This window comes from Mercenaria mercenaria, chromosome 9 (assembly GCF_021730395.1).
Source record: "Mercenaria mercenaria strain notata chromosome 9, MADL_Memer_1, whole genome shotgun sequence".
Lineage (NCBI taxonomy): Eukaryota > Metazoa > Mollusca > Bivalvia > Venerida > Veneridae > Mercenaria > Mercenaria mercenaria.
Window position 1 is genome coordinate 77,908,802 of NC_069369.1, and position 17,632 is coordinate 77,926,433.

The 17,632-nt window shown below is 37.8% G+C and overlaps 1 protein-coding gene across 2 annotated transcripts in view; it reads right to left on the minus strand.

The window, feature by feature from the left end:
* LOC123547552 (protein mono-ADP-ribosyltransferase PARP14-like) overlaps positions 1-17,632 on the minus strand; it is a 221,420-nt gene that overhangs the window by 151,968 nt on the left and 51,820 nt on the right. For both annotated transcript variants that reach the window (XM_053551802.1, XM_053551803.1), the window contains exons 7-8: positions 15,131-15,430; positions 9,265-9,513 (exon numbers count right to left, since the gene is read on the minus strand). In XM_053551802.1, the coding sequence (XP_053407777.1) occupies positions 9,265-9,513; positions 15,131-15,430 (549 nt within the window). The remainder of the gene's footprint in view (positions 1-9,264; positions 9,514-15,130; positions 15,431-17,632) is intronic.

The following is a 17,632-nucleotide window of genomic DNA, read 5'->3' on the forward strand; positions in this document are numbered from 1 at the left end:
ATTTTATGAAATCCAGTGTAAAATGCAGTCCCTATTGCATACACAAGGTTTTTCCTTGATTTGACTTAGTGACCTAGTTTTTTAACCCAGATGACCCATATTCGAACTTGACCTAAATTTCATCAAGGCTATCATACTGACAAAATTTCATGAAGATCTGCTGAAAAATACAGCCTCTATCGCATACACAAGGTTTTTCTTTGATTTAACCTAGTGACCTACTTTTTGACCCAGATGACCCATAATTGAACTTGACCTAGATTACATCAAGGCAATCATTCTGACCAAATTTCATGAAGATTAATTGAACAAGAGGACCATGATGGTCCTGAATCGCTCACCTCTTCCCACATGACCCAGTTTTGAGTATGACATTGTTTTTTCTATTATTTGACATAGTGACCTAGTTTTTGAGCTCATGTGACCCAGTTTTGAACTTGACCAAGATATTATCAAGATAAAAATTCTGACCAATTTTCATGAAGATCCATTGAAAAATATGGCCTTTAGAGAGGTCACAAGGTTTTTCTATTATTTGACCTACTGACCTAGTTTTTGATGGCACGTGATCCACTTTCAAACTTGACCTAGATATCATCAAGATGAACATTCAGACCAATTTTCATACAGATCCCATGAAAAATATGGCCTTTAGAGAGGTCACAAGGTTTTTCTATTATTTGACCTACTGACCTAGTTTTTGATGGCACGTGACCCAGTTTCGAACTTGACCTAGATATCATCAAGATGAACATTCTGACCAAGTTTCATGAAGATCTTGTGAAATATATGGCCTCTAGAGAGGTCACAAGGTTTTTCTATTTTTAGACCTACTGACCTAGTTTTTGACGGCACGTGACCCAGTTTCGAACTTGACCTAGATATTATCAAGATGAACATTCTGACCAACTTTCATAAAGATCCCATGAAAAATGTGACCTCTAGAGTGGTCACAAGCAAAAGTTTACGGACGGACGCACGTACGCACGGACGGACGCACGGACGGACGACGGACGACGGACACCGCGCGATCACAAAAGCTCACCTTGTCACTTTGTGACAGGTGAGCTAAAAATACTACAGCCTCTATCGCATACAGAAGGGTTTTCTTTGATTTGACTTAGTGACCTACTTTTTGAGTCCAATGACCCACAATCAAATTCAACGTAGATTTTATCAAGGCAATCATTCTGAGGAAATTTCATGAATATCAATTGAAAAATACAGCCTCTATCGCATACATAAGGTTTTTCTTTAATTTGACCTAGTGACCTGGTTTTTGACCTCAGATGACCCATATTCAAACTCGACCTAGATTTCATCAAGGCAATCATTCTGACTTAATTTCAGGAAGATCAACTGAAAAATATATCCTCTATCGCATACATAAAGTTTTTCCTAGATTTGACCTAGTGACCTACTTTTTTGACCCCAGATGACCCATATCCAAACATGACCTATATTTCATCAATGCAAATGAAAATTAATTGAAAAATACTACAGTCTCTATCGCATACAGAAGGGTTTTCTTTGATTTGACCTAGTGACCTACTTTTTGAGTCCAATGACCCTTAATCAAACTCAACGTAGATTTTATCAAGGCAATCATTCTGAGGAAATTTCATGAATATCAATTGAAAAATATAGCCTCTATCGCATACACAAGGTTTTTCTTTGATTTGACCTAGTGACCTAGTTTTTGACCCGAGATGACCCATTTTCAAATCCGGCCTAGATTTCATCAAGGCAATCATTCTGACCAAATTTCATGAAGATCAATTGAAAAATACAGCCTCTATCGCATACACAAGGTTTTTCTTTGATTTGACCTAGTGACCTAGTTTTTGACCCCAGATGACCCATTTTCGAACTCGGCCTAGATTTCATCAAGGTTATCATTCTGACCAATACTGATGAAGATTGATTGTAAAATACAGCCTCTATCGCATACACAAGGTTTTTCTTTGATTTGACCTAGTGACCTAGTTTTTGACCCGAGATGACCCATTTCCAAACTCGGCCTAGATTTCATCAAGGTTATCATTCTGACCAATATTCATGAAGATTAATTGAAAAATACAGTCTCTATCGCATACACAAGGTTTTTCTTTGATTTGACCTAGTGACCTAGTTTTTGATCCGAGATGACCCATTTTCGAACTCGGCCTAGATTTCATCAAGGTTATCATTTTGACTAATATTCATGAAGATTAGTTGAAAAATACAGACTCTATCGCATACACAAGGTTTTTCTTTGATTTGACCTAGTGACCAAGTTTTTGATCCGAGATGACCCATTTTCGAACTCGGCCTAGATTTCATCAAGGTTATCATTTTGACTAATATTCATGAAGATTAGTTGAAAAATACAGACTCTATCGCATACACAAGGTTTTTCTTTGATTTGACTTAGTGACCTAGTTTTTGATCCCAGATGACTAATTTTCGAACTCGGCCTATATTTCATCAAGGTAATCATTCTGACCAAGTTTCATGGAGATCAGTTGAAAAATACAGCCTCTATCGCATACACAAGCTAAATAACGACAGATGACAGACGACGGACGCCGGACATCGAGCGATCAAAAAAACTCACCTGAGCATTGCTCAGGGAAGCCAAAAATAAGTTTCACATCTATATGCCTTTAAGTAATAGCTGTATGTATTTGCACACTAAACTTTAACCAGGATTTTCTAAGTCCAAAGGGGGCATAATTTGGCCAAAATGCAGGTCAGAGTTATGGGACTTGATGCTATCAGCTAGTTTTATAACCCCGAAGACACAGGTGAAGTTTCAAATCAATATCTGCATTAGTTTTGGAGATAGTAACTTGCATGTAAAACTTTTACCAGGATTTTCTAAGTCTAAAAGAGGGCATTTGCCCAAAATACATGTCAGAGTTATGGGACTTGATCCAGTGAGGTTGGTAATTGACCTAGAAAAAGGAAAAACAAGTTTCAAATCTATATGCCTTTAAGTAATACAGTAGCTGTATGTACTTGCACGCAAAACTTTAACCAGGATTTTTCTAAGTCCAAAGGGGGCATAATTTGGCCAAAATGCAGGTCAGAGTTATGGGACTTGATGCTATCAGCTAGTTTTATAACCCCGAAGACACATGTGAAGTTTCAAATCAATATCTGCATTAGTTTTGGAGATAGTAACTTCCATGTTAAACTTTAACCAGGATTTTCTAAGTTCAAAAGGGGGCATAATTTGCCCAAAATACATGTCAGAGTTATGGGACCTGACCCTGTGAGGTTGGTAATTGATCTAGAAAAAGAAAAAATAAGTTTCAAATCTATATGCCTTTTAGTAATAGCTGTATGTTCTCGCACGCAAAACTAACCAGGATTTCCAAAAACGGTGCATGATTTGGCCAAAAGGCAGGTCAGAGTTATGGGACTTGATGCTATTAACTAGTTTTATAACCCCGAAGACACATGTGAAGTTTCAATTCAATATCTGCATTAGTTTTGGAGATAGTAACTTGCACGTAAAACTTTAACCATGATTTTCTAAGTCTAAAAGGGGGCATAATTTGCTCAAAATACATGTCAGACTTATGGAACTTGACCCAGTGAGGTTGGTAATTGACCTAGAAAAAGAAAAAATAAGTTTCAAACCTACATGTATATGCCTTTAAATGACAGCTGTATGTACTTGCATGCAAAACTTTAACCAAGGTGTGACGCTGACTCTGACAGGGTGAGTAGAATAGCTAGACTATTCATCAAATAGTCAAGCTAAAATTGCGAGTAGAAAATCATGGCACTCGAATATTTTCGAGATCCCGTTTGAAAATCGTGGAATTGGCTTAAACTGTCCTTTGCTCTTTAATACCTCCTTTGGGGTAGTTAATTTACCGATAATCACGTGACCGCTTGTAGACGCTTGTCGCTTCATACTAATGTAATTATCGGATATTCTAAGTAAGCGTCTAGACAACATTTGTTTTCGTTTTGGTCGGTGATTCACAAATTTCTGCGGAAATGGAGAGGAAAATAACAAGTTTCTTCGTGCCAAAAAGGCCCGCGGAGACCGAAAATGCTAGCAACACTAGGGGCAGTGACCTGAAAAAACCTAAAACTTCCGAGTCCAGCCAAACGTCCAAAGAATCATTGAGTACTTTGGTTCATATTGTACTTTCAAAACCAGAAAGTCCCCGGCCTGTCCGGAACGTGAACTTTTATATGAAACAAAACAACTTAATAAATTTAGCATGTAAACATTTAAATAATTGCTAGTGGAACCCACTATTTTGCTAGTGGAAAAAAATGGCACTAGCAAAAATTTGCTAGAGGGAAAAAAAGTTAAATTCGATCCCTGCCTCAAGTGAGCTAAAAATTTGAAAACATTACAATGCCAAAGCATGTTACCATCTATAAATCTGTTATTCAGATTGTTACATGTATAAATATTCATAAGTAGAAAGATTTCAATAAACTATATTTTGGTTTTAGTACTTGTAACAAAACAAGAGGGCGTGGATGGTCACTTGCACTTCCACTACCGTCCATGAACAGGCTCAATCAAACCGAACCTGCAACATTTTTGTTTATGTCGTGTTGGGCGACCTGTGGTTTTCCACTTTTTTATTTTACATGTTGATGTTAGATTCCAACTTGACCTAAAGATCATCAAGATTAACATTCTGGCCAAGTTTCATGAAGATACAGTCATAAATGTGACCTCTAGAGTGTTAACAAGCTTTTCCTTTGATTTGACATGATGACCTGGTTTTTGACCCACATGACCCAGATTTAAACTTTACCTAGAGGTCTTCAAGACAAACATTCTGATCAATTCTGTGAGTTTCAAACTTATAATTAGGTCTCTAGAGTGTTAACAAGCTTTACCTTTGATTTGACCTGATGACCTAGTTTTTGACCCCACCTGACCCAGATTGGAATTAGTCCTAATGATCATCAAGATTAACATTCTCACCAAGTTTCATTAAGATATGGTCATAAATGTGGCCTCTAGAGTGTTAACAAGCTTTTCATTTGATTCTTTGACATGGTGACCTAGTTTTTGACCCACCATGACCCAGATTCAAACTTGACCTTAAGATCATCAAGGTTAACATTCTGACCAAGTTTCATGAAGATACAGTCATAAATGTGGCCTCTAGAGTGTTAACGAACTTATCCTTTGATATTTTGACCTGGTGACCTAGTTTTTGACCCCACTTGACCCAGATTTGAACTTGACCTAAAGATAATTTAGATTAACATTCTGGCCAAGTTTCATAGAGATATTTAATAAATGTGGCCTCTAAGAGTGTTAACAAGCTTTTCCTTTAATTTGACCTGGTGACCAATTTTTGACCCCACCTGACTCAGATTTGAACTTGACCTAAAGATCATCAAGATTAACATTCTGACTAAGTTTCTTTAAGATATGGTCATAAATATTGCCTCAGGAGTGTTAACTAGCTTTTCCTTTCATTTGACCTGGTGACCTAGTTTATGATCGCACATGACCCAGATTTGAACCTGACCTAAAGATCATCCAGGTTAACATTCTGACCAGGTTTCATGAAGATAGAGTCATAAATGTGGCCTCCAGAGGGTTAACAAGCTTTTCCTTTGATTTTTTGACCTGGTGAACTACTTTTTGACCCCACTTGACCCAGATTTGAACTTGACCTAAAGAACATCAAGATTAATATTCTTACCAAGCTTCATAGAGATATTTTCATAAATGTGGCCTCAAAAGTGTTAACAAGCTTTTCCTTTGATTTGACCTGGTGACCTAGTTTTTGACCCCACCTAACCCACACCTTAAGTCACAATAAGATCTTGGTTTCTTTCGAAAAACCGGCTAGATTCTATCATAGGTTTTAGAGTTACTGTCCCTGAAAGAGGCAAAATTTTCTATGTTGGCCGTTTCAGCCATACAGAGGTTTCATTTATGCTTTAAACCCCCAACATTTCCTACTGGGGCAGACAGAAAATAGTGGGAGGAGCTACATTTTGTTACTCAGAAGCAGTAGCTAAAAATAACCATTGTAAACACAGGTAGCTTGTAGCAGACGATCTTTCAAAATACAGAAGAGCATGCAACTTACTTGCTGTTTTCAGTTGTAAAAGTTATTAATCCAATTTTTGTAAATATTTTCTTTAAAATCACTAGTTTTTCTTTTCTTCACAGGTACTTGATAAGTTTTGTGGGATTTCTTTTATAAGACATTGTTCTATAGGAAGTAGATTCCCTATCAATGTTATCATTCCAGTCAACAAAGCAAAATTTATTCTCATTTGATATGCTGTTTCGTTTGAGAAATTATTTAATTAAATCCAAATTAATCAAGATGACTGTAACACTAGGACTGTGAAACACAGTGTCAAGACATGAAATGAATATTTGGCGGGATTTTTGGTGGCCTGTTTCAGTCTGACAATGTATTATCAAGAAAGTCAAGATAATAGGCAATTAGTGAGGACTGTCAAAACAATACACATTCATGGCATCAAATTTACTGATAAGTCTGTGGCACTTTGCAGCTGGACTTTCATACCATATTATTCCCAAATTCAATTGAAAATAATGCATTGAGTGGGGAAAATGGAAAATAGTTACTGTGGAAACAGAACAGTCAGAAATTACAACTTATTTATCTAACACAAGCTTCAGTAAATAAACACTTATGTACTACATGTACTAGTTATATAATAAGTATTTATTCACTTCATGCACATAATAAGTGTAAATCATTTTCTGAGATAAACACAAAGGTGATAAAAAGCAGGTAAACAGAGGTGACTGTGAATGTTGTGAATAATCTTCTGCTGCAGTATTTTGGTTGATAAACAAAGCCACGTGCTTATTCTGTTTACATTTCTCTGCTCTCTGAGATTATGACCTCTAAGCCCTTCCCGGGAAATTCAAATTTTTGACAATTGAGATTTAAAAAAAATCTATAAGTATACTTTCTTGACATTTTTTTGAAAAAAATAAATGCACCAATAGAAATGATACATATCAAAGTATAAATGTGCATGTTTTAATTTTTTTTCATTCAGGAGTTCTTTCAGGATTTCAAAAAAGGGTTCTCTGATGTTTACCATGCATATTTTATGTAGAAACCTGCCCCAGTGCCATCTTCCTGCTTTTATATCCCAGTTGGGGGTTTAATTTGATACAAACTTGCACAAAATGTTTATCTTGATAATCTATAGGCCAAGTTTGCAACTTGGTCATATGGGGTTAAAAGCTAGGCCACCAGGTCAAATCAAAGGAAAAGCTTGTTAACACTCTAGAGGCCATATTTATGACTCTATCTTCATGAAACTTAGAATGTTCATATTGATGATTCCTATGCCAAGTTAAAACTGGGTCATATGGGGTTAAAAAACTAGGTCTCCTGGTCAAATCAAAGGAAAAGCTTGTTAACACTTTTGGGGCCACATTTATGACCCTAACTTCATGAAACTTGGTAAGAATGTTTATCCACAGTTCTTATGGTGTTATGGAGTAATGTTTCTTGCTGTACAGAGTCACATTTTGATGGTGAACAAGTGTTGCAAGTTTGAAAGCAATAGCTTTGATAGTTTAGGAGAAAAGCTGACTTAAACACAAAACTTAACCAAGAAATCTGATTTTTCTAAGTCCAAAAGGGGCCATAATTCTTGCAAAAAGCAAGATGGCGTTATGTTTCTTTCTGTACAGCGTCAGTTTTTGATGGTGAACAAGTGTCGCAAGTTTCAACGCAATAGCTTTGATAGTTTAGGAGAAAAGCTGACCTAAACATTAAACTTAACCAGGCTATGCTGACGCAGATGCCGATGATGATGACAATAACTCATCTTTTTTTTTTCAAAAAATTAGATGAGCTAGAACAGGAACCAAGAATTATGGTAATACAAGTTGTGTGCAAGTTTTGTTAAAATCCAATCATAAATGAAACTGCTATTGTGCAGACAAGATCAAAATAGTCAATTTCTGACCCTTTCAGGGGCGGTAACTCTAGAACCCACGGTGGAATATGGCTGGTTTAGATAATCCTTTTTTGCATGACAAAGTTCTAGACCGGACAGGAAAAAAATCCTATTGACCTGTGATCTCTTAAGTGTGACCTTGACCTTTAAGCTAGGGTTCTGAGTGTTGCGCATAACATGTCTTCTCATCATGGGGAACATTAATGCCAAGTAATATTGTAATCCCTTGATGGATGACAGAGTTCCGGACTGGACACGAAATAGATCCTCTTCATGCCATGTTAACATTTGACTGCCAAGTGTGACCTTGACCTTTGAGCTAGGAGTCTGAAAGTTGTGCATGGCATATTGTCCTATTATCATGGGGTACATTTGTGCCAAGTAATATAAATATCCCTTCATGGAAAGGACAGGATAAAAAGCCCTGTTATATTTGACCTTCAATTGTGACCTAGACCTTTGAGCCAGGGGTCTGGGTTTTGCGCATGACACGTCGTCTCATCATGGGGAACAGTTGTGCCAAGAAATATTAAAATCCCTTAATGAATGAGACCCGACACGAAGCTGCAGATGGACGGACAGAATATGGTTGGAAAAAGCGGATTCATATAGTCCCCGAAACTGGTTTTCAACCATTAGAGGACTGGCTAAAAATATACAGCATTGTGTAAAACATCAAATTTCATAACCTCTAAACCATCGAGGGTCACAAATGCAAAGCTTCTATATAACCATTTTAAAATCAGGATAGTATTTTCCGAAAAGAAGACTTTCATAATTTTCGCTTAAGCTCTGTAAGGAAACCCCCTTCTCTCCCTACTTCCCCCTCGGCTTGAGAAGCAATTATTTAAAACTGGTTAAATGATGTTAAGCAATTTGGCAAAAAGTCTCCTAAGGAACATTTCCATAAGAATAAATTAAAATCAGGCCAGAAGATTCTTATAGTTGCTTATTCTTTTGGCTGCTATTGCAACCACTATTATGTATGAATGACCTAGATTTTGCCACAATAAGGAACATTCCATTAAAGTTTGGCTGACATTGGCTCGGTGATTTAGCAGGTGTTCTTTAAAGAAATTGTGTATGAAAAACAGATGATGAATATCCAACAATTCTAAAAGCTTACCAAGGTTATATAACTTTAAACTCTGACTGTTTCAATACACACCCATTTTATGTGGGACTCTATGTAACCCAGGATATGGTCAATGTTTCTTAAATCTGCTCACTTAATATCTTAATATATTAAAGAAATTCATAGTAACATTCAGCTTTTTGTTCAAGTGTAGTAAAAACTGCAACCAACTTAGAGAACCAAACCTGGAATATCATTAAAGGTAATCATGACAACATCTTCTTGTTCTGCATGATAGTCCATGGTATCTGGTATAAATCCTGTTTTTGCCTCTATGAAGTTGAACAAACAGTCTTGTGTTGTCGATGGTTTTAATCCTTTAATCAGAATCTTGTTGTCATAAGATGGTGGTGGTATAGGAGGTATATACAGAGAAACACTCAACTCTTTGCCTTCAACATGGTGGGAGCCTTTATTGACTATGCTTTCTGCATCTGAAAAATGCATCACAATATCTAAGCACAAAGCATATTTTAGACTACAAACTCTGTATGATCTAGAATATATCTAATATTTCTAAAATATGCAAAATTAAAGAGTCTATCACAATTTCAAATCTGATATTTTCTATCCTATCACTACCAAAACGTTTTAAGGTTTTTGCGATTTTTGTTTGTTTGTTTGTTTGTTTGTTTGTTTTGGGTTTAACACCATTTTTCAACAGTATTTCAGTCCTGTAACAGTAGGCAGTTAACCTAACCACTGTTCCTGGATTCTGTGCCAGTATCAATACCAACCTGTTCTCTGCAAGTAACTGCCAACTGCCCCACATGAATTATCTGAGGTGGAGGACGAATGATTTCGGACACAATGTCTTTTCTCAAATCGTCACAGAGAACATACGCCACGCCCGGGGATCGAACTCGCGACCCCACGATCCATAGACCGTAGACCAACGCTCTTCCTACTAAGTTAAGCGGGCGGGACTAGGTTTTTGGGAACTACATCTAGTTATAATCTAACTTTGAGCCAGGCTAAAAGAGATGTAACCACAGCCAGATCACTATACAACCTCTCAGTCTAATGTGTGACTTGAAGTTTGGAACTTGTGTAGATGACATATATGTATATTTACAAAAAATATACACATGGCCTTATAACTCAGTTATTAATTCGAAATTAAGGTTACAAATACATAATTTATCACGGTGATCTACCATACCCAATATTAATCAGACTAGTAAAAGAGTTCAAGATACAGCTGAAACTTGGTTAATCTCAAATTAAGATGGTCTGAGAGTTTTACCTCAAGTAAACCAAAATGAGACTTGAAACTTACATTTTTGATGCAGTTTTTTCTTAATATCGTGGGCTGAGCGCGAAACTATTGTAACTGTATATAAATAAAATACAAGATACAATAGTTTCGCGCTCAGCCCTCGATATGTTGTCATAGCCTAATAATATAAATGTACAAGTGAACAAGGCTAACACAATCTATATATATTTTGTGAGTACAAAGCAATTGGAAACCAAATTTTTTTAAATTGTTGTTTATTTTGAAGACACATTTTTACTTTAAATCTATAGGAATTTACTTTGACTCAACCTTAGTCACAGTGTGTCCAATCTGACTTAAACAGAGAGAAAATATGTACAAGTATAGTAAAGATAATAATTAATATTGATGGAACTTGAAAACTTGTCAAGATAGCCGAAATTTTCAGATTAGCCAGTTTGAGATACAGAGCTTCAACTGTATATGAAAAAGAACTACAAGAACCATACCTCTTAAAAATGAATGAAATTCAAAACCAAACAAAAACATGTAAATTGTATATACGAATGAAGCTCAACAACAAATGTCTGAGCATTCTACCAAACAAGAGCTCATAGGACATGAAATACCCACTCCCCCCCTCTCCCTTGATACATTCAGTAATTGCATAAGGAACAGAAACTAGAAAATGCTTTTGTTAAAAAGCGCATGTCTCCCCCAATGCAAAGTCCTATAGGCAAGAAGTCAATAGGGGTCAGGAGCGAAAGTCGAAGAGACACTGATGGTTGGCTGCAATAGGGATCATCTACTTGGCATGTCCAGTCATCCCGCTAAATTTCAACACTCTTGGCCTAGTGGTTCTCAAGTCACTGTTCAGGATCCTGTGACCTTGACCTTTGATCAAGTGACCTCAAAATAAATAGGGGTCATCTACTCTGCATGTCCAATCATCCTATTAAGTTTCAACATTGTAGGTCAAGTGGTTCTCAAGTTATTTCCAAAAACTGATTTTACATGAACAGGCCACTGTGACCTTGACCTTTGACGGAGTGACCCCAAAATCAATAGGGGTCATCTACTCTTCATGACCAATCATCCTATGAAGTTTCAACATTCTGGGTCAAGTGGTTCTCTAGCTATTGATCGGAAATTGTTTTCAATGTTCAGGCCCCTGTGACCTTGACCTTTGACGGAGTGACCCTAAAATCAATAGGGGTCATCTACTCTGCATGACCAATCATCCTATGAAGTTTCAACATTCTGGGTCAAGTGGTTCTCTAGTTATTGATCGGAAATGGTTTTCAATGTTCAGGCCCCTGTGACCTTGACCTTTGACGGAGTGACCCCCCAAAAAAATAGGGGTCATCTACTCTTCATGACCAATCATCCTATGAAGTTTCAACATTCTGGGTCAAGTGGTTCTCTAGTTGTTGATCGGAAATGGTTTTCAATGTTCAGGACCCTGTGACCTTGACCTTTGATGGAGTGACCCCAAAATCAATAGGGTCATCTACTCTTCATGACCAATCATCCTATGAAGTTTCAACATTCTGGGTCAAGTGGTTCTCTAGTTATTGATCGGAAATGGTTTTCAATGTTCAGGCCCCTGTGACCTTGACCTTTGACGGAGTGACCCCAAAAACAATAGGGGTCGTCATCACCAGCAGCCCTACAACCCTATGAAGTTTAAAGGTTCTAGGTCAAATGGTTCTCCAGTTATTGCTCGGAAATGAAGTGTGACGTACGGACGGACGGACGGACAGGGCAAAAACAATATGTCTCCTGGGGGAGACATAATTATTTGGTCACTGTACACAACAGTTCTGTTCTGGGTCAATGTGACATTGACCTTTGACCTATTGACCTCAAAATCAACAGGGGTCTTCTACTGGTCATGACCAACCTCCCTATCAACTTTCATGATCCTAGACCCAATCATTCTCAAGTTATGGTCAGGAAACAGTTTAAATGTTCCTGGTCAATGTGACCTTGACCTTTGACTTACTGACCTCAAAATCTATAGGGGTAACCCGGGTTATCTGCTGGTCATGACTAACCTCCGTATCAGCTTTCATGATCCTAGGCCCAAGTGTTCCTGTGTTATTATCCGTAAACTTTTTAACTGTTCCGGGTCATTGTGACCTTCGACCTACTGATCTCAATATCAATAGGGGTCATCTGCTGCTCATGACCAACCATTCTATGAACTTTCATGATCCTAGGCCCCAGCTTTCTGGAGTTATCATCAGGAAACCATTCAACTGTTCCAGGTCACTGTGACCTTGACCTTTGACCAATCTCAAAATCAATAGGGGTCATCTGCTGATTATGACCAACCTCCCTATCAACTTTTATGATCCTAGGCTGAAGCGTTCTTAAAGTTAACATCCAGAAATGGAATGGTCTACATTCCAACCGACCAACAGACCGACCGACATGCAAAACAATACACCCCTCCTTCTTCGACGGGGGGCATAATAATTTACTAGACATTGTTTTTCACACAAAAAAACAAGAGCTGTCACTATTGGTGACAAATGCCCCCGAAGTAGGCCCAAGAATGCCACAGTTGTATGTGCAAAAAAATCACATATCATTTTGTGACCTTGACCTTGACCTAAGAGGCATGGGTCATAAGCGTGACACATCTTCTCAATATGGTTAACATTTGTGTCAAATTATTTTCAAATCCCTTGATAAATGGCAGAGTTATGGACCGAACAAGAAACAGACCAAGTTAACCTTTGACTTCTAAGTTTGACCTTGACCTTGGAGCTAGGGGTCTGGGTCTTGCTCATGACATGTCGTCTCATTATGAGGAACATTTATGCCAAGTAATTTCAAAATCCCTTAATGAATGGCAGAGTTATGAACCAGACACGAAACAAACCCTGTTAACTTTGGACTTCTAAGTGTGACCTTGACCTTGGAGCTAGGAGTCTGAGTCTTGCGCAAGACACGTCGTCTCATTATGGTAAACATTTATGCCAAGTTGTCTCAAAATCCTTTTTTGGATGGCACAGTTATGGACCGGACACGTAACAGACCATGTTAACCTTTGACCTCCAAGTGTGACATTGACCTTGGAGCTAGGGGTCTTGGTCTTGCGCATGACATGTCATCTCATTATGGTGAATATTTTTGCCAATTTCAAAATCCCTTTATGAATGGAAGAGTTACAGCCCGGACAAGAATTTACCGGACACACACACACGGACGGACAGTGCGATATTAATATGCCCACCTTCGGGGGCATAAAAACATACATGTCCAGCACTTATCATGTAAAATGGCAAAATGCCAAAAAATAAGGGCCATAACTGCAGGGTACATCACTGAACCATATCATTTCATTGACATACACAACTAGGATTGTCAGTGGTAACTCCTGTGAAATTTGGTGGCATTCCAAACAATGGTATAGAATAAGTAGCAAAGAGCAATGGATTTGACCAAATCAAGGTTCATTATTCTGCTGAAATGTATAACTAGGCTTGGCACTGACAACTCCTGTAAGTTTAGCATCCCGTCTCCTTTTACTATAAGTTATCGTGCCCAACTTGATTTTGGCTGCTGGTATGTGTGCGTGTTTACGTTGTAGGGCAACTGTGATCAAGGAATGTAGCATTCCCTTTTGAATATTCATAATTGTTCCTCTTTCCCCTTCTACCCCCTACCCGTCTATATTTTTCCATTTAAGCTTCTTTTTGTTGTGGGCCTTCTTTAAAAATGCGTGGCTCTGGGGCTGTGTTTGTGGTGCTCTGTACTTCCAAGAAATCTACCCTTATCAATTATCTTTGGTGGAAATCTGCCCAATGGTATACAAGAAGTTGCCAAAATAGCATACAATTTGACAAATAAAGGGCCATAAATATTACTGAAGCAACACATGCTAATAATATGCATATTATATACTAGTAAGAGAAGTGGCTAAAATATAATAAAATTTCAAGCATCAAGGGCCGTAAATCAAAGGCTGAAAAACAACAAACAGGAATATGCCCATGATATGCACAACTAGGCTTGGCACTGATCACTTTTATAAAATTTTGTGTAAATCCTCCTGGCTGTATTGGGAGCAGTTGCCTGGACAAAGTGAAGTACGACAAATGAAGGGCCATAAATCTGCTGAAAATCACTGAACTGGAACATGTTGATGATATGTATAACTAGGATTGGCACTGATAACTCCTTTAAGGTGTGGTGGAGACAGACGCACAGCACTTAATCAGTATGTTTGTTTGTTTTGGGTTTAACGCCGTTTTTCAACAGTATTTCAGTCATGTAACAGTAGGCAGATAACCTAACCAGTGTTCCTGGATTCTGTACCAGTACAGACCTGTTCTCCGCAAGTAACTGCCAACTTCCCTACATGAATCGGAGGTGGAGGACTAATGATTTCAGACACAATGTTGTTTATCAAATAGTCACGGAGAACATACGCCCAGCTCGAGGATCGAACTCACGACCCCGCGATCCATAGACCGATGCTCTACCTACTGAGCTAAGCGGGCTGTATCCTCCATTACATGTGGGAGACATAAAGTTATAACTCTGCTGGAAAATCATCAAACCAGATCAGGAAATGCAGATGATATGCACAACTGGGCTTGGAAATGATCACTTTTATGAAGTTCGGTGTAAATCCATCCAGTGGTGTTGTTGGAGTTGTGTGGACAAACTTTGTGACAGCAGACAGTTATGCACAGAGGGCTATTCCAATACACTGTATAGGAACTTTCTTTCATGAACTTGATCAAAGCATTTCAGTTTTGCAGTGATTTATAACGTATGAATTACAGAAAGAGATATAGAAAATTATCACAATATACCTTTTGGGTTCTTAAATGTAATATATATAACATCCTCATCTTCTTCATCACTTTTGATGTCCTCAATATCGCCACCTCCAGATCGTCTTGAATTCTCAAAGTAAAATTCAACTGTATCTCTAGATACAGATTTGTCAACACCTTTCACTTTGATTGTTTTTGGTGGTTCAGGTTTATCTTCTTTATCTTCTTCTTTCACTTTGTCTGACTTTTTGGACAGTTTGGTTGGAACATGAAGTTCAACAGTGAGTTTTTCTTTCCTTACAACATGACTCTCTCTTTCCTCAACCCTTTGTGCAACTAAAGATAAAAGACAAAGAAAGAAAGATACAAAGTCTCAATATTATGATAGTATATAGACATAAAAATCAAAGCCTTGAGATGTCCCATGGGAGCAGGTTTTTGTAGACTTATTTTCTGTTTTATGGCACTGTTGTGTACCTCAATACCATTCATTAAATGCTAGGATAAAGCAGAGAGTATCTGAATTTATATTTTGTCAATCAAAAATCAAAAATATAACTTTATACAAGAGGGCCATGATGGCCCTATACATGGCTCACAAGAGTTGGTCTGGCCTACTGACCTAGTTTTTGACCCCACATGACCAGAGTTGGACTTGACCTAAAGATCATCAAGACAAACATTTTGACTAAATTTTATAAAGATCTGGTTACAATTGTGGCCTCTAGAGTGTTCACATGCTTTTCCTTTGATTTAACCGGTGACCTATTTTTTGACCCCCACATGACCCAGATTAAAACTTGACCTATAGATTATCAAAACAAATATTCTGACTAATTCCCATGAGTTTCAAACTTAAATTGTGGTCTCTAGAGTGTTGAAAATATTTTCCTTTGATCTGGCCTAGTGCCCTAGTTTTTGACCCCACATGACCAAGATTCAAACTTGACCTAGAAATGATTAAGACAAACATCCTGACCCAGTTTCTTAAAGATCGAGTCATAAATTCGGCCTCTAAAGTGTTCATAAGCTTTTCCTTTGATTTGACCAGGTGACCTAGTTTTTGACCCCACATGACCCAGATTGAAACTTGACCTAGAAATCATCAAGCCAAACTTTCTGACTAAGTTTCATAAAGATTGGGTCACAACTGTGGCCTCTAGTGTTCACAAGCTATTTCTTTGATCTGATGTACTGACCTAGTTTTTGACCCCACATGACCCAGTTTCGAACTTGACCTAGAGATCATCAAGAAAAACGTTCTGACCAAATTTCATAAAGATTAGGTCACAAATGTGGTCTCTAGAGTGTTCACAAGCTTTTCCTTTGATCTGACCTACTGACCTAGTTTTGACCCCAAATGACCCAGTTTCAAACTTGACCTAGAGATCATCAAGACTAACATTCTGACTAAGTTTCATAAAGATCGGGTTGCAAATGTGGTCTCTAGAGTGTTCACAAGCTTTTCCTTTGATCTGACCTACTGACCTAGTTTTTGACCAACAACATGACCCAGTTCCAAACTTGACCTAGAGATCATCAAGATAAACATTCTGACCAAGTTTCATAAAGATTAGATCAAAAGATCAAGATCAAAGATTAGATCAAGGCAAATGTTGATGCACGACGGACGACGACAGACGCCAGACAACGATCAGTCACAACAGCTCACCTTGAGCACTTTGTGCTGTTTGCATGCAAATCAAAAACAAAACTTCACTGTGATATATCAACATTCACCAACTTTACTTTATCAGTGTTCTGCTCAGACCGCAATATCACAGGAATCTAGCGTAGAAATCATGAATGTCACTCTAAAATTGGTCTAGAAGCGTCAGTTGTCTCATTACGAAAATGCTGCAGATGAAAATGTTCAAACTAATGATTAATGGCCTAGTACTTCATGTGGCTTAAAAACCCCATAGACCACACAAAACCTGATGTTGTTCTCCACCCACTGTCCCCGAGAGAATCTGCTGACTGCTTAAAATCTGTCAACTGTTCTCTCCAAAACTGAGTATGCGTCACAAAATCAAACCACTGAGGGTGCAGAAAATTCAGATAAAGCCAAAAAGAAAGGTGACATATCTTCTAAATCTATTACTCATCAACATAATTTCATATTTTCCAAAACATTCACAGGTTCTTTCTTTTAACAAAAGCTGTTTGTAAACAAGAGGGTCATGATGACCCTGGATCCCTCACCTGACTAATATGAGCTACATGTTTTGAATGTCAAACTGATGCTAAAATATTAAGAAAGTAGGTAAGTAGGTCACATTCATGGTCACTGAAAGTCAGTGTTAAGATTGGTGTGCAAAATTGTTTGTGTCATCCAAATTTCAAGGCTGTATCTAAAAAAAACGACAAGGAAGTAGGTCAGTAGGTCAAGGTCACAGTTAAGTGGCCCCTAACTTCTTGAGGTCATCAGGTAATTTAATATAATTAAACAGTCTAGGAAATATGATTAGATAATTTTTGAAGTATTCTTTCCTATACAACTCATATACAAGTGACCCCCAAGAATGGGCCTCTTCT